The sequence below is a fragment of the Salvelinus sp. IW2-2015 genome, linkage group LG20 (genome assembly GCF_002910315.2).
Source record: "Salvelinus sp. IW2-2015 linkage group LG20, ASM291031v2, whole genome shotgun sequence".
Taxonomy (NCBI): domain Eukaryota; kingdom Metazoa; phylum Chordata; class Actinopteri; order Salmoniformes; family Salmonidae; genus Salvelinus; species Salvelinus sp. IW2-2015.
Genome location: NC_036860.1, coordinates 38,259,074 through 38,276,761, shown reverse-complemented (window position 1 = coordinate 38,276,761; position 17,688 = coordinate 38,259,074). Strand labels below are relative to the sequence as shown.

Here is a 17,688-nt window from a genome sequence, read left to right as displayed (position 1 = left end):
TTTCCATAAGTATACAAACTGTATGCAAGTACACTAATTTGAGTCAGTCTGCACATTTCAACGTTGGTTTGGAATTCCTATCCAGTGCAGAGCTGGTGTCCGGCTGATGCGCTGACTATGGTCCTGAATCCACCTGTTATGCCTGTACTGTAGATCGCTCCTTTGAGTGGGAGAGCGGATATTTTGATTATTTCATAAGGTTGGATGGTCGGACTGAACACTTCATTCAATATCTGTATTTTTTGACAGTAGGCCTATAATTTAACATTTTATCACTGCACTTGTCTGCTGCTTTAGAATCTCTTTCTCGCGCTCTCTTTTGCTCTCTCTCGGTATGTGTAGGTAATAGACATGTTGTGTATTTTAATATATTTGTTTACTGTCGGACTCTGACAGTCAGCCTGTTTTGTCAGTGGTGTAGTTGGGCGCTAGCTCTATCTACTTGGCAATAATAACGGGCTTGTTTGTCAAGGGAAATTTGTGTTTTTTGGTTACATCCCGTGTTGTGTGTGTGCACAAATGTTCACTTAAATGTGTCTGGTAGTGGAGAAGTAGTGGAGTGGAGTTTTACGGGGTATCAATTATGTAGTACAATAGAGAAATCATACACAAAGTTGCCTACACAAATATAATATGGGTTTGAAAAGTGTGAGTGTGGAACCATAGCATAGGCCAGGGCTCGCCAACCCTGTTCCTGGAGAGCTACCCTCCTGTAGGTTTTCACTCCAACCCCAGTTGTAACAAACCTAATTCAGTTTATGACCAGAAAATGGTGTGCTAAATTAGGGTTGGAGTGCAAACCTACAGGACGGTAGCTCTCCAGGAACAGGGTTGAAGAGCCCTGGCATAGGCCTATTTTATTCAGCACCACGGACAGGTAATGCGACTTGGCAGGCGCTGGCTGAGCCCGTGAAAGTCAGATAAAATATTTCAGCACCGGACAGCTCTGGTCTCTGCTTTGACTCCTGATATTTGCATTCACAACGAGAACTGTGCATTTATTCCCATGTCTCATGAGTTCTACAGTTTAGCCTCTCTATTTTGCTTCTCGATAGAAGAGCTTCAAGGGACAGGCTATAAGGTTTAGGCCAGGGCTCTGACTCAATCCTGTAGCGATCACCAGTTCCTCTACGGACTATAGACCTAAGCCTACAGAAATCACGTGGCAAAGAATACAGCCTAGAAAAGTTATACAATAATAGTAATATTAGGGTAGAATTGCAGTGAATTCGGAAAGTATTCAGACCCCTTGACTCTTTCCACGTTTGTTACGTTACAGGCTTATTCTAAAATGGATTAAATTGTTAAATCTTCACACAATACCCCATAATGACGAAGCAAAAACAGGCTTAGAAATTTTTGCAAATGTATAAAAACGGAAATATTACATTTACATAAGTATTCAGACCCTTTACCTAGTACTTTGTTGAAGTACCTTTTGGCAGCGATTACAGCCTCGAGTCGTCTTGGGTATGACGCTGCAAGCTTGACACACCTGTATTTGGGGAGTTTCTCCCATTCTTCTCTGCAGATCCTCTCAAGCTCTGTCAGGTTGGATGGAGAGCGTCGTTGCACAGCTATTTTCAGGTCTCTCCAGAGATGTTCAATCAGTTTCAAGTCAGGGCTCTGGCTGGGCCACTCAAGGACATTTAGAGACTTGTCCCGAAGCCACTCCTGCGTTGTCTTGACTGTGCTTAGGGTCGTTGTCCTGTTGGAAAGTGAACCTTCGCCCCAGTCTGAGGTCCTGAGCTCTCTGGAGCAGGTTTTCATCAAGGATCTCTCTGTACTTTGCTCTGTTCATCTTTCCCTCGATCCAGACTAGTTTCCCAGTCCCTTCCGCATAAAAACCTCCCCACAGCATGATGCTGGCACCGTAGGGATGGTGCCAGGTTTACTCTAGACGTGACGCATGGCATTCATGCCAAAGAGTTCAATCTTGGTTTCATCAGGCCAGAGAATCCTGTTTCTAATGGCCTGAGAGTCCTTTACGTGCCTTTTTGGCAAACTCCAAATGGGCTGTTGTGCCTTTTTTACTGAGAAATGGCTTCCGTCGGGCCACTCTACCATAAAGGCCTGATTCGTGGAGTGCTGCAGAGATGGTTGTCCTTCTGGAAGGTTCTCCCATCTCCACAGAGGAACTCTGGAGCTCTGTCAGAGTGACCACCGGGTTCTTTGTCACCTTCCTGACCAAGGCCTTTCTCCCCCAATTGCTCAGTTTGGCCAGGCGGCCAGCTCTAGGAAGAGTCTTGGTGGTTCCAAACTTCTTCCATTTAATGATGAAGGCCACTGTGTTCTTGGGGACCTTTTTAATGCTGTAGAAATGTTTTGGTACCCTTCCCCAGATCTGTGCCTCGACACAATCCTGTCTTGGAGTTCTACTGACAATTCCTTTGACCTCATGGATTGGTTTTTGCTCTGACATGCACTGTCGACTGTGGGACCTTATATAGACAGGTGTGTGCCTTTCCAAATCATGTCCAATCAATTGAATTTACCACAGGTGGACTCCAAGTTGTAGAAACATCTCAAGGATGATTAATGGAAACAGGATGCACCTGAGCTGAATTGAGTCTCATAGCAAAGGGTCTGAATACTTAAGTAAGGTACTTCTGTATTTTTTGTTATTATGGGGAATTGTAACTTTTTAAAATCCATTTTAGAATAAGGCTGTAAGGTAATAAAATGTGGAAAAAGAGAAGGGGTCTGAATATTTTCCAAATGCACCGTATGTGGAAACCATGGTGTATGGAATTGAATGTAGCCTAACCCATTTTTGTAACACATAAATCTCTTCTAGCAAAATGCAGAATACAGAGATTAATCAGCAGCGACTAGTATCCAAGCCTTCAGCTACTGTGAAGTGTAGGAACTCCTCATCCCGTTCTCATGTAACGCACCACCACAGAAATCTGTTCCATTTCTTACCTCCATCCTTATCTGGTCCCTTTGCTTAACATATCAGCCATAAGGGCTAGGCCTATTATGGATATGGATATGATGGTTGATGTGTTTCACATTGCCATGCTTTAGGTCATTGAGTAGCCTACATCTGCTTCTCATATAATTTTTCACACAGGGCACTTTTCATTTGCCAGGCAGACTGTTTGGGAAATTTGGCAAAATTTGAATATGCCTACTTCTCCATACACCATGACTACACCACTGATGTCTGGGTATTTTTGCTAGAAAATGTTTGCCCAGTCACTTTTACTCAGGCCTAGCCACACAGCAATTTCTGCCTATGCCTCTGACACTAATACAAGTGATGTCTAAGCACTTCACCAAGAGGCCAATGAGGACAAAAGGAATGACTGATAAGCCTGTTGACTTTAGCCTTTGATATGAGATAAAGGATTTAAAGTCCTATCTCTTGGTCCTCATTGACTGATATGGGAAATGTTTTTGTGAGATGTCAGGCCTTTAGACCAAATAGATACTTTGATCTTTGATGTGTAGAATGTTTGCATGACTCATCTGTTCCTCACTGTGTGCTACATAGGCATAAAGCTAATATACTTTACCATAGTATCAACTGTACAATGTTTATATGTAAGATAGATGTAATGAAGACCAAAGTAAAGCCTCATGGGGTGTCTCTTCCCTCCAGGCTCTTCAGAGCGTGTGGAGCGAGTGATGGACGAGGTGGAGAAGTACATTATGACACGCCTGTATAAGAGTGTCTTCTGCCCCGAGACCACAGATGATGAGGAGAAAGACCTGGCCACTCAGAACCGGATACGGTAAGGACTACCATATCCTGTCTGAGGACAGGCAGTTTAATCTGTGCTTGTGTGTTGGGATATTTGCCACTGTGGACAGAGAGATGCATGTAATTATGTGACTATATCACTGTGGGTGGTAATGCCCCTTTTGCGTGTCTGTCTCTGTGGGTGTTGGTGGCACGGTGGGTGTCTCTCTCACCCACGGCACTGTGTTGTACAGGGCGTTACACTGGGTGGACATTCAGATGCTTTGTGTGCCAGTGGATGAGGAGATCCCAGAGGTTTCAGACAACGTGGTTAAAGCCATAACAGGTGAGTTATTGATGGTGTCACACTGGACCCCATTAGGACTCAACCAAAACATGGGTAGTGTGGTTCGAGGATACTGCAGTGTGTTGCCTTTAGTTTGCTATAAGTCGGTTGTAAAAACATTTATAAACTTTGTTAATGAAATCTTGTTAGTGTGGACAGGATTGTGAATTGTGTGTGTCGCGTCACAGATGTCATCGAGATGGACTCCAAGCGGGTACCCCGGGACAAGCTAGCGTGCATCACACGCTGCAGCAAGCACATCTTCAGCGCCATCAAGATCACAAAGAGCGAGCCAGCCTCGGCCGATGACTTCCTGCCCACCCTGATCTACATCGTGCTGAAGGCCAACCCGCCACGCCTGCAGTCCAACATCCAGTACATCACCCGCTTCTGCAACCCCAGCAGGCTCATGACTGGAGAGGACGGATACTACTTCACTAACCTGGTACCTGTCTCTGTGCCACCTCACACCACTCCCTCATGCCCACACCAAGTTGATGAGAACCAAGCACACACACTTTTTGTTCATAGCTCACCTCATGTGTCCTTTCTCTGTTTAGTGCTGTGCAGTTGCCTTCATCGAGAAACTGGACGCCCAGTCTCTCAACTTGGACCCCGAGGACTTTGAGCGGTACATGTCGGGCCAGGCCTCTCCTCGCAGGCCTGAGGCAGACAGCGGCTGGCCCCAGGTGGACCCTCCTACTGGTTCTGCCACCTCCAGTCCCGCCCTATCCCAGGTCTACCAGAACCTGGACCTCCTGTCTGGCCTGGGGAGCCGACAAGACAGGGTTCTGGAGGGGGTGCAGAGCCTGCAGAGAGACCTGATCACCTGGCAGGAGACTGTGGAGCGAGAGGTGCAGGAGATCCTGGAGAAGTACCCACTGGAGATCCGCCTGCCCACTCCCTCCGCCATTGACTCAGACAACGTGGAAAACGACCGGCTGCCGCCACCACTGACGCCCCAGGTGTTTGCTGGGTAATGTCTCTGCAGAATCGGAGGCAACAAAGGGCTTCTTGAACAAATGACTGCGCCTCTCTAATGTCTTGAGATGTCATTGGCTCTTCTATGTGGTGAGGTTCAGGAAGTCGTAGCCACCTCCTGTCTCCACTGCTACGCTTTTAAACATTCTCACATACTGTAAGCCAAGTAGGCTTTGGTCCATTTTGGCCCCTAGACCCTTTCTTGATAGTAAGATCTGTGAATGCTATCTCAGCCTGGTTAAATTAAGCATTAATAGATCAAAAGGGTGGGCTAAGTTTGAGGAAAAGAGTTGAGGGACTGAAATGGAGCCAAGCCAAAACAATGCTCCTGCATACACATACTCCTTTTAGACCAGACCTCTTCAAATCAGATGGCCTCACACTATGTATGGCGGAGTTGGTATTCGGCCCTAGTCTGTAATCCTCTACACCCCCGCTGCACAGACCCAGATGGCACATCTTGATACTGTAAGATTACTTCTCCAGCTTGTAGTGCCGAGGAAAGGGGTATGTATTTTTAGATAGCTGCTGCTGAATTTGGGAAACGCTGACTTCTGCATCTTGCAGTATGCACTCTGCAGAATTGTATAATCTGCTTGCATGTGCTTTGCTCCTAGCCTTCTTGAGTCTCCAGCAAGGGTACCAGGGTGCAGCCTAATTGTGCGCAATGGGGGGAAAAGGGATGCGTTTCATCCAAAACCAAAGGTCTTAAGCTGGTTCTTATGTGATTATGCCCCAATGAGTGGTCTCAGCTAATATTTGTATTGGTAATATAGAGAGCTTAATCATCAGAAAAGTATGAACTAGGTAGGTAAGGTACTTTAACTTCTCTCGTTAATTTTATATCTCAACTATGTGTCAGTATAAGAGCTCTTACTGTATGTATTAAAGGACCTTTTTCCTGATGATGTGATCTGACCAGGAAAACTCCTGTTACTCTCATGTAGGATGCCCATGAGGCATAGTAATGCAGAAGCATGCTTCTTGTTATACCAAGGAATCGCAGGGCAATACTTTTTTGTTGTTGATAGTTGAACCATGGCACTGATGCTGTAAACTACAATGTGTACTACAATAGGGAAATTATCCTGTATGTTCCTAAATTAACAATCTATTAAAAGGGAATTTCTTCTCCCAGGTACATAATATGTATTAGTTGGGGATAACAATATTATTGGGGAAGTTAGCTTTTTAACACGTTAATGTTGGATAAACAATTACGACCTATGGTATTATGAGAGGCAGAGCACATAACACTCCTTAATTAATTTGTAACTTGAACAAATACTTTTTAATTGTTTCCTTGGTGCACTGCTGCTGGGCGATTCCAAGTCAGCGGAAGCAGAAAATATTGTTATCTCAGGTTGTTCTGGCAATTCTCACATAGTATAACTTCATTGACAGGAAGGATGTTTAGCAAGCTTTTTACATTTGTATCACAAACCATTTTTTTTATCATGGTGAAAGTGGTCATTTTAGGCCCTCTTTATACCTACGCTGTACATGCCTCCTGTAAGACCCTATGATCTGTGAACAGTACATGATACAGACAACATCTTGGTGCCATTATACTCGTTATAGTGTGATCCATTATATGGAGTATGTCTAGATTCTGAAATACAAATGTTCACATTCATTTATTCAACATTACAAATACTTTTATAAATATCTCAAAACTACCCTTTGATTGTGTTCATTTGGAGACATATTGTTTGGAACAATATACTCTACAAGTACATCACATTTCCAGAGTGGGCTCTCTGCTAATTCTGAAGTAATAATAAATTTTGAGCACCACCAACATAGTGAATGAGGAAAAATGGATTTAAAGGGAACTCCACCTGTTGGTGATTTAATAAATGTGCAAGCCTAAAGGAGGGATGAGATTGGTTAATGACCTATAATGTCAATTTCTATGTAAAATGTATAATTTCTTTAACAGTAGCAGAGAGTCACTCTGGAAATGTGATGTTTGAAGAGTATATTATTACAAACAATATGTTTAAAAATAAGAAATCAAAAGTGGAGTTTTGAGATATTCATTAATATTTTTTCATGTTTAATAAATTGATGTGAAAGTGTATTTCAGAATCTAGATATACTCCATATAATGGATCACACTATAAAGAGTATAATGACACCAAGATGTTGTCTGTATCATGTACTCTTCACAGATCATAGGGTCTTACAGGAGGCATGTATAGGTCTAAAAAGGGCCTAAACTAGCCACTTTCATCATGATTTTCTCAAAAATGTTTTGCGATACAAATGTAAAAAGCATGTCAAACATCCTTCCTCCCAATGAAGTTCCTATGTGAGAATTGCCAGAATGATCTTCCGCTGGGCTAGAATCGACCTGCTACATTTCTAATTTGTTTTGTGATTTTGATGGTGCAGAATTATCTGGCTGTAAAAAAAAAAGAAACAAGGCAATGGTACTACTTAAGCTAAACGTGAGAACGTATCAATAAGCTTGCTAAAATATGTGGCCCTTTAATTTCATTATAATGACATTCAAACGGTTGTAAAATATTTAAGAGGATGCCAGTCTAGTGAAACAAAGGATTATTAGAGGACTTTCAGTTAATACGCTTCTTTTCCATTTTGCAACAGATCTGGGAGCACCATCCTAAGTTTATTCTTCAGATAGTGGTACAATCTGTGAAACCTGAAGTTGACCAAGACGCAGGTTACTGTGTTATGTACAAAATGCCAGTGAACTGCTGATATATGGAGGTGGCATGTTGTATATCATAATGTAATCGTGAAATATGGATGATACCTGGGGAATGTTCAGTAGGGCGAAACACTCAGAACAATGCAGAAGGGACACTTCTTAACGGTTCAATCTGATTACCGCATGGTGTTTGCTCTATTACATGAGTTTTCTATCAGCAATCCATTGAACGTTTTAATCACCTGAATAAGCCCCTGGTTGTAAAGTGTTAACATCACTCATTCCGCTGTTACACATAGACATAACAGGTACTCTACTTTAACACTGTAATCAACTGTGACTGACTGCTAAGGGGTCTCTTAAGAGATTTCTAAACAAGTATGTGTATATTTATGTCAACTTTTAAACTGAATGGCACCACTTTTTATTATGGACATGTAACTTATAAGAATAGCCTTGTTTTACAGTGTCTATTGCCAGTGTATTAATTGCCATTCAATGAATAAACCCCTGGATTTCAAATCCATCAGCTGTGTTTAATTTTTTCTCCCTCACACCATTTCCACCCATAATGGTGATATTTGTTCAAATTTAATTTACTGGAACTGTTGCTCGTTAACAGTGAATGCACTCAAATCTAGCCTAAATCACGTAGAGTAGTCTGCATTGCCTGCTGCAAATGACTTGCTACTGACATCTTGTGGTGAAAATGTTGACCAGAGTTGTGCTAAAGCAGATAGGATGGGGCACTGCACAGCAGTCAGGGTTACTTTGGAACCATATCCCAATTCTGAGAATCCTCTGCAGAAAATGCGTACGGTTGGATTAAGCTACATTTTGACATTCAGCCTCTGAATTTGTGCTGGAAATTCATTGACACCAAATGTCTAAGAAAAGCTCACTGGACATTAGCATTATCAAATTGTGTGTCTTAGGTAGAACTTTTAAGATGTGTTTTTTGTTTCTAGCAATGACTATTTAATAGTGGCTGCTCTGGAGCTCTATATATATGAAAGTGAGGAGAGAGGACATGATTAATACATATTGTAGTCGTATGTGCCTCTTTCTCCAAGTCTCTTGTCCTCATCTGCATTGATCTAATAGAATAGGACAGGTCACGTGTGTATGTAGATTGCCTGCAGGTGTCCACCATATTGCTTTCACCTATCACATGTTTTCAGATCACAACAGGTGGAGGAAAGGAGACAATGGATAAAAATTCAGATGTACTTTTGTTATGTGTGTCTATGGATGCCTATATTCATCAAGGTTCACAGTGGTTAGCTAGGCAGCCAGGCTTGATACCAGAGGATCCTGATGAAAATGGGATGTGTCTCGATGGGGCTAGCCTGAATGAAAGACTTACATTTACTCAGGTTCACTGGGGACATAACAAATTGCTCATTAATTTGGCCCCACATCCAGAGAAGGCAACTCCACTGAAGGCAACTCTCTCCGGGCGTTCTATATTTAGTATGTGGGTCAATTTCTCACTCGGGTCCAAATGATGCTTCAGAATAAGGCATTTTCAGTGGAAAGTCCACATTTCAGTACAGTTTTAAGCATGGCATAGTTGATAAGTAACTTTGATTCTGCACTTGCAATGCAATGGGGAGAATAATAAGAGGTTTTCAATTTCACATTTTGTGTTCCTGTTTGTCTCCCCAATTTCTTATGGAGATAGTTTTTATAACATATGTAATTACATCACTGGAAATTACCATAGTCACAGATCATTTTCTTTTTTGAACCTCAAATTGTTTTTCAAAATCAGTGGTGTGTTCGGGAATATACGATAAGAAAATGGGTGTGTTGCCTTACCTTCTCAGCTATATGGGCCATTGCCCATTGGATAATTTACAAACGTCCCACCTTCCACCGCTTTTACATTGGTTTAAGCAATATCCGAAGAGCTCGCGATAAACAGGGGAATGGTCTCCAATGGTGATATGTAGCTGCAGCAGATGATATAGCCTGTATCATGGAAGAAATATGAATGTAGTCACGGATTGCAAAAACGATGTCTAGTCTTGCGTTCAAATGTATCATTGAATGAAGCCTGCATTTACTGTATGATTTCGATATTTACAGCTGAGGAAATTTAGCTGCTAGGTCAAGTAAGCTCGATACTAATTAGTTTATTAGCCAGTGGATGTTAGGAATCAGGCTAGCTGACGCTAACTAGCAAGCTAGTTAACCAATTCCACCCATCCAAAATAATAGTGGAACTTCGGCGTGTATCTTCAGCGCGGTTATCAATGCCTTTTTGAAGAAAGAAGAAATAGCTAAGCCAGTTAGCTATCTAGCAAGCATATGAGAAGGTAAGATAACTAGCATAGTCAGCTAGCTAACGTTAGCTAACTCGCTAGCTATGAATTATAATTTGCCATCAGCCCTCATAACATAATGCACAACTTCATTTGCTCTTTTTTTGAATGTTTACTAGTTAGCTAGCTTTGTTGTTCAACCCCATGTCAAACTACGATTATTTTAATGGTGTGTGTGTATAGATGGATATAATCAACAAAGTTTTGGAAACCAGTATTAATTAGCAAAGTCACCACCTGCTTAACGTTAACTAACCAGTCACAGAGCCAAACTCTTTTTTTTCAGCGTGAAGTTATTGAACACCAATATTCGTTTGAAAGACCGTAATCATGAACTCATTCATTCATGCGCTGGAAATGACTTGACCTTTATCTGCATTAGTTTGACACAACTGGGGTGTGTTCATTACAGAAAGTCTACCGTTTAAGAACCAAACGAAACGGGGAGGGACCTACCTGAATGTTTGCATTTCGGTTTGGCATTAACGGTTTCTGCAAAAAGTTTCGCAACAGAATCGGCGTAACGATTACACTCCAAACAGTTGGGAAACATCGAAAACTAATATTTCTATTGGACAGATTACTTTATTTCCCGCCCTGTTTGCTGGGTTCGTTTTCGTTACAAAAGAGAATGTTTTGCAACCCTGCAACTTATCCATTACGTTGATTCTGTTGCAAGCCAATTCTTAAACATTAACAAACAGAACGAAACAGGGATGGAGCCAACCGGAATTTGTCAAATAGAAATTCGTTTTTGTTGCGAAGTGCAACTGTTTGGACTAATGATTACACCCCTGTTTTCTTTCTCACCATGACAATAGGTATTGGATTGAGATTTCACCGAATTTCCTCCACTTGAAGAAAACTGAACTAGCTGAGATGGATGAACAAAGTGTTGAGGTGTGGTCCATTTTGCACATAAGTATACAGTACCAGTCAAACGTTTGGACACCTACTCATTCAAGGGTTTTTTCTTTATTTGTACTATTTTCTACATTGTAGAATAATAGTGAAGACATCAACACTGAAATAACACATGGAATCATATAGTAACCAAATAAGTGTCAAACAAATCAGAATAGAGTTTAGATTCTTTGCCTTGATGACAGCTTTGTGCACTCTTAGCATTCACTCAACCAGCTTCATGGGGGATGCTTTTCCAACAGTCTTGAAGGAGTTGGCTGCTTTCCTTCGCTCTCGGTCCAACTCATCCCAATTGGGTTGAGGTCGGGTGATTGTGGAGGCCAGCTCATCTGATGCAGCACTCCATCACTCTCCTTCTTGGTCAAATATCCATTACACAGCCTTGAGGTGTGTTGGTTCATTGTCCTGTTGAAAAGCAAATGATACTCCTACTAAGCGCAAACCAGATGGGATGGCGTATCACTGCAGAGTCCTGTGGTTGCCATGCTGGTTAAGTGTGCCTTGAATTCTAAATAAATCACTGACAGTGTCACCAGCAAAACACCCCACATCATCACACCTCCATGTTTCACTGTGGGAACCACACATGTGGAGATAATCCGTGCACCTATTCTGCGTCTCACAAAGACACAGCGGTTGGAACCAAAAATCTAAAATTTGGACTCATCAGACCAATGGACAGATTTCTACAGGTCTGATGTCCATTGCTTGTGTTTCTTGGCCCAAGCAAGTCTCTTCTTTGTATTGGTGTCCTTTAGTAGTGATTATTTTGCAGCAATTCTACCATGAAGGCCTGATTCACGCAGTCTCTGAACAGTTGATGTTGAGACGTGTCTGTTACTTGAACTCTGTGAAGCATTTATTTGGGCTGGTAACTCTAATGAACTTGTCCTCTGCAGCAGAGGTAACTCTGGGTCTTCCTTTCCTGTGGCGATCCTCATGAGAGCCAGTTTCATCATAGAGCTTGATGGTTTTTGCAACTGCACTTTGACTGACCTTCATGTCTTAAAGTAATGATGGACTGTCGTTTCTCTTTGCTTATTTGAGTTGTTCTTGCCATAATATGGACTTGGTCTTTTACCAAATAGGACTATTTTAGCTGGTTGAGAGAATGCCAAGAGAGTGCAAAGCTGTCATCAAGGCAAAGGGTGGCTACTTTGAAGAATCTCTAATCTCAAATATATTTGGATATGTTAAACTTTTTTTGGTTACTACATGATTCCATATGTGTTATTTCATAGTTTTGATGTCTTCACTATTATTCTACAATGTAGAAAATAGTAAAAAATAAAAACCCTGGAATGAGTAGGTGTGTCAACTTTTGACTGGTACTGTATGTGAATAAGGTATTTGTTTTTTATTTTTAATACATTTGCAAACATTTCAAAAAACCTGTTTTCACTTTGTCATTATGTATGTCACTGGTTACCCCACTGTGGCTTTAGATAACGACCCATCTCTGACTTGCTTGTGTGAACAACTAGACACACTGCTCTAACTAGAAAATCTCCTCAGCTGACAGGCGGATGGATGGAAGCACTCCTGAGCTCATGATGTATCACTAGACTAGAGCTTTTCCTCTCAGCCATCGTTGGCCTTATGCCAATTGCATTAGATTGTGATATAGCTCACCCCACCAGACAGTCATTTACATTGGTTTGTGCCTCAACTGTACCAAATAAGAATTGATTCCTGCTTGCTTGTCCATGACTAAGCCCCCCCTGTGTTCATTGTGCTGGTAGTTTTTATCACTGTTTGATAGATTGATATTTTCTGTATATTTAGGTCAATTTACAAAATATATACCCTATATCACATTTCTAGTTAGGCCTGTATTAATTGAATGTATCGTACACCACATTTCAAGAGCCTACAGATTCCTGTCAATTTATAATAGTTCCAGTCTTGCTTTGATCATTTAAAAGCCTTCTATCTCTGCACGTAGAGTATTGCGGAGGTGTTTCGTTGTTTCATCTGTATGGAGAAGCTGAGGGACGCTCGGCTCTGCCCCCACTGCTCCAAACTCTGCTGTTTCAGCTGCATACGGGTGAGTCTCATGACATGTCGCCACGGGCAATGAGGCCAGCTCGTTAGCGTAACTGCACAGCTGGGTTGTGAGGGAGAAATCTACAACAATGCACGTTAAAAAGTCTCTGTTCGGACTATCATGCTTAAAACTCACAGCATTGGTGAATTAAGCAGAAGCTTTATGAAACTACTATTCTTGTTTACCAGAGAAATCCAAAATTCCACTTAAATTTTCCAAATGATTAAAGTATAGAAACATTCTCATTAGTGTTTACATTGAACTGTCAGGCTAGAAATATAGTAAATGAATGCGGTCATGGGTGTTAGGAATCTTGTAGAAATCTATACAACCTCATCTGCAATGCTGTAATGTAACCTCTCCTATTGACAGCGCTGGTTGACTGAGCAGAGAGCCCAATGCCCACACTGTCGGTAAGCCCTCCTACTACTGTAGTAGTATTCAAAGTAGGGGTTGCGACCCCGGAAAAATTCTAGTGCCAGTATCAATTCATGCTGGTAAAAGAAACACGTTTTTAAAGAAGTCTTGCTTGAAAAATTCTTGAAGGTATACTAAACTTGAAGATCTGTATGTAACTTCCTTTGGCTATATTGTTTGATTAGATGTTTTTGGATAGACCTAGGCCATTTGTCAAACTCATTCCCAGGAAGGCAGAATGTTTGCAGGTTTTCGCTCCTCCCTTGTACTTGACTAATGAAGTAACGTCACTAATTAGTAAAGAACTCCCCTCACCTGGTTGTCTAGGTCTTAATTGAAAGGCAAAACCAAACACATGCAGACACTAGGCCCTCCATGGAATGAGTTTGACATCCCTGACCTAGGCTGTAGCCACCATTTAGCAGGCATTATGTCAAGCCTGATTGTCTGTCTGTCTGTCTGTCTGTCTGTCTGTCTGTCTGTCCAGGGCACCACTGCAGCTGCGGGAGCTGGTGAACTGCCGTTGGGTTGAGGAAGTTACTCAGCAGCTGGACACCCTGCAGCTCTGCAACCTCTCCAAACACGAGGAGAACGACAAGGACAAGTGAGCCCCAGCATCGCTCCCCTGTGACCCGCCGCCTCATTCATCATCACTACCACAGCTTTTTTTTATCCTTCTGTCTCTCTCTGCCCTGTCTACCTCTTTCTGAAGACTTCTAAAACAACCTGAGCCCCCATTAAACAAAATGTAGCTCGTACCTGCAGTATGAGGCAAAAGCAACCTAAAATTGTGTCCTTTCAGCTAGGAAATTTGAAAGGCCCAGCACATTCTAATGTGGGCTGAGTTTATAAATGGCTGGTTGTTTGGGAGTTGTTTTGGTGACAGTAGCTTGTTTTCCACCCAATTGCCATTAGATTTTCATGCGAATATGGAAAAATCTGCTTAAAGAAAATATGCTCATTTTCCCACCCTTGTTGGGGATAAAAATCAGTGCATGATGACATAGTGCACATATATAAAATTTACTTTTTCACTTACATTTTCATGATTTGAATAAAACCTAAAGATCAATGTTTCCATCACATTTTCAACTGTCAGACGGCAGTCAAGCATCGATCATCATGTTACCAGAATAAGACCCTCGATATTTAATGGATAGGAGCGTCAAACTCATCACCGCTCACTTTCACCACCCTGTGAAGTTCATAACTTATTTAATCTGTAGCCTAATAAACTGCATGGTTTCCCGAGTCGTAGTGGGAGGACCACACACCATATCACGTGACTCCCAAGTTTACTTTGATATGATGGTTATTATATCAATATTTCTACATAAAGTAGTTTCCACCTCCATTTCTCACATTATGTCTGCATTTATAACATTTTACAGACACTTCCTGTTTCCATCACAATTTTTTTTTTTTACGGTTTGATGTTACTTGCAAAAAAAACTGTGGATTGAAACATGGTTAATTATAGAAAATGTGTTGAAAAGAGATTACAGAGGGTCTGGATGTGTCAGCCTTATCAGTTGTGTGGTTTGTCCACAGGTGTGAGAACCACCATGAGAAGCTCAGTGTGTTCTGCTGGACCTGTAAGAAGTGCATCTGCCACCAGTGTGCTCTGTGGGGAGGCATGGTAAGTAACCCACAGAGGAGTATTTTCAATAAAGCCCACATCAGTTTGGTATAAGATAACAAGTGCTCTGTCAGTCCGTCCCTCCATTTTATGATCACCACATCTACCCCTTTCCCAAGCATGGCGGCCACACCTTCAAGCCTCTGGCTGAGATCTATGAGCAGCACGTGACCAAGGTGAACGAGGAGGTGGCCAAGCTCCGCCGACGCCTCATGGAACTTATCAGCCTGGTGCAGGAAGTGGTGAGGGAAACTGTCTGTATATTATGACTTATCATGGAATAGCTTTTATTTATTTTTTTTGCTTGGTTAGAAGACACTCATGAGAAAGAAGGATCACTAATGCACAGTGCTGAATTTAACCGCTAGATGGCACAAGGACACTACAGCTAATTATCCTCTGTAGCTAATTATCCTCTACACACTATCCATTTATGATGACAGATGAAGTTACCGTTGTACCAATCTCTGCCTTCATTCGACATGGTTTTCTGGTTCTTTCAGGAGAGGAATGTGGAAGCAGTGCGAGGGGCCAAGGACGAGCGAGTGCGAGAGATCCGTAATGCAGTGGAGATGATGATCGCCCGTCTGGACAACCAGCTCAAGAACAAACTCCTCACCCTCATGGGTACGCTCATTTGGTGACACCATTCCGGGTTCACTCTAGTCACTGTAATGCCACTGAAATGTCACTGAAATATTATTTTTACATGAAAATGTCCTCTCACAACAGGTCAGAAGACCTCCCTCACCCAGGAGACTGAGCTACTGGAGTCTCTCCTACAAGAGGTGGAACATCAGGTGTGTGAACTTGTACCATACCACTATACAGCGTACCATTTAATACATTTAACACCAGTAAACCAAAAGGCAATAATAACAGCATAGGTGGCACTACAAGTGGATTGGACATGGTGTACCTGCTTGAGGGTGTGTGGTCCTGTGGTTTGTGGGGGCAGGTGTTTAAGAGGAGAGTGTGAAGTGTTTCCAGTGGCAGTCTGGCACGCCACACTGCACAGCACTCGGTAGCAGGAAGCTGGGGGAGAAAAGGCACTGAGCCACCAATGGTCTAGAAGCTTTCTCTCGTTTCATATCCTCTTACTCTGCATCTGCACCAAGGTTATTATAGTTTTGTGTTTTTAGATTCATTTTTATTTATATTAGTTTTGAATTAGGTTTAGTTTGTTAGTTTTCAGACCTGATTTGTTTGTTTTTATTTGGTTTAAGTTGTATGAAAATAGTAAATTTTAGTGTTAATGAAAGAAAGCATGAGTGAGAGGCTAGGAGCCATTTGTGTTGTATAGTTTTCTTGGGATGTCACTTCTTACCACTGGGGGGATGCAGTAATACATAAGGTGATGGGTCAGGTCATAGGTTAGGCTAGCCCTTCTCATGACTCCAATGCTACATTGGAGTCATTCCACGTCCCTTTTGATTAGCTGAGGTGTTTTGGTCAAGTGTGGAACGCTCTATCTAGAAACGGTTGATACTTGATTGCAAGATGGTTTTGAAACCTTGAACACTCAACTTAAAGTAACTGTCCAGTGTTTCCAGATTTCTATGAAATATGATCTATAATTACTTACAATATGAGTGAAATTGTTTTCCTTCCAATTTTTTTTAATTAAGTATGTTAAAAAGTAGACTTACTTTGTAGGAATGGTGTGGGTGTATACCGGTCATTAAAAATATTCATGCTAGTCATTAAAAAGATTTATGCGAGTAGAGTACTGATTGGCCAGCTCATCCTCCTCAGGAGTATGACATCATAATCTATGAGGAAATGGCAAACATTTTTGAAACAGTCTGTTTTGAAGTGTTTTTTTTTTCTTCTCAAAATTATGCTTTGGCAACATAAGACTATAGGATGAGTCAACAACATCATTTGGGTATGCGTTAACAGAATATAAACTTTTAAAGTTCAAAGGACAGTTACTTTAATTATCCAAATTTAACATTAAAAATACAAGTATTTTACCACTTAAATTTTTGGGAAGTAACACCTCTTCGAGCAGACTCCCGAGATTCCATTAGCTCAGGAAGTGAAATGCAAAACACCTCAGAGGGTATGATATGAAAGTAGAACTTGGACGTTGTGATTATTAGGGGTTAGAGAGCGTTGTACACGTTGGCCCCACTGTGGTCAATTGTTCATATGGGAACCCTATGGCTGTATGGCAGCAGGTAGCCTAGCGTTTAAGAGCTTTGGGCCAGTAACCAAAAGGTAGCTGGTTCAAATCCTCGACCTGACTAGTTGAAAAATCTGTGTCCTTGAGCAAGACACTTAACCCTAATTTGCTCCTATAATTCGCTCTAAGAGCATCTTCTAAATTACTTGTTCTCGAGAGCAATGCTTAAGTTTAAATTATAAAGTAAATCTCAGAGACTTGGATTTAAAAGGAATAGTGCTGAGACTGGTGCAGAAGATATGTTTACACCAATCCAATGTTTCTACAATGAACAAAAATAAACATAACATGTAAGGTGTTGGTCCCATGTTTCATGAGCTGAAATAAAAGATCCCAGAAATGTTCTATACGCACAAAAGCTTATTTCTCTCACATTTTGTGCACAAGTTTGTTTACATCCTTGTTAGTGAGCGTTTCTCCTTTGCCATGGATTTCCATCCACCTGACAAGTGTG

The 17,688-nt window shown here is 41.6% G+C and overlaps 2 protein-coding genes across 8 annotated transcripts in view; both read left to right on the top strand.

Moving 5' to 3' along the window:
* rabgef1 (RAB guanine nucleotide exchange factor (GEF) 1) overlaps positions 1–8,218 on the top strand; it is a 37,085-nt gene extending 28,867 nt beyond the window's left edge. For all 5 annotated transcript variants that reach the window (XM_024012247.2, XM_070449376.1, XM_024012250.2 and 2 more), the window contains 4 exons: positions 3,608–3,740; positions 3,943–4,034; positions 4,223–4,479; positions 4,595–8,218. In XM_024012247.2, coding sequence (XP_023868015.1) covers positions 3,608–3,740; positions 3,943–4,034; positions 4,223–4,479; positions 4,595–5,014 — 902 coding nt within the window. In that variant the 3' untranslated portion in view covers positions 5,015–8,218. The remainder of the gene's footprint in view (positions 1–3,607; positions 3,741–3,942; positions 4,035–4,222; positions 4,480–4,594) is intronic.
* Positions 8,219–9,585: 1,367 nt separating this feature from the next.
* LOC111980820 (E3 ubiquitin-protein ligase TRIM37-like) overlaps positions 9,586–17,688 on the top strand; it is a 32,646-nt gene continuing 24,543 nt past the window's right edge. For all 3 annotated transcript variants that reach the window (XR_002879505.2, XR_011481729.1, XM_024011824.2), the window contains exons 1-9: positions 9,586–10,013; positions 10,841–10,919; positions 12,889–12,990; positions 13,363–13,403; positions 13,895–14,011; positions 14,959–15,046; positions 15,166–15,288; positions 15,550–15,673; positions 15,779–15,846. Coding sequence is in view for 1 of the 3 variants with exons in the window: in XM_024011824.2 (XP_023867592.1) it covers positions 10,006–10,013; positions 10,841–10,919; positions 12,889–12,990; positions 13,363–13,403; positions 13,895–14,011; positions 14,959–15,046; positions 15,166–15,288; positions 15,550–15,673; positions 15,779–15,846 (750 nt within the window). In the remaining 2 variants the exon portion in view is untranslated. The remainder of the gene's footprint in view (positions 10,014–10,840; positions 10,920–12,888; positions 12,991–13,362; positions 13,404–13,894; positions 14,012–14,958; positions 15,047–15,165; positions 15,289–15,549; positions 15,674–15,778; positions 15,847–17,688) is intronic.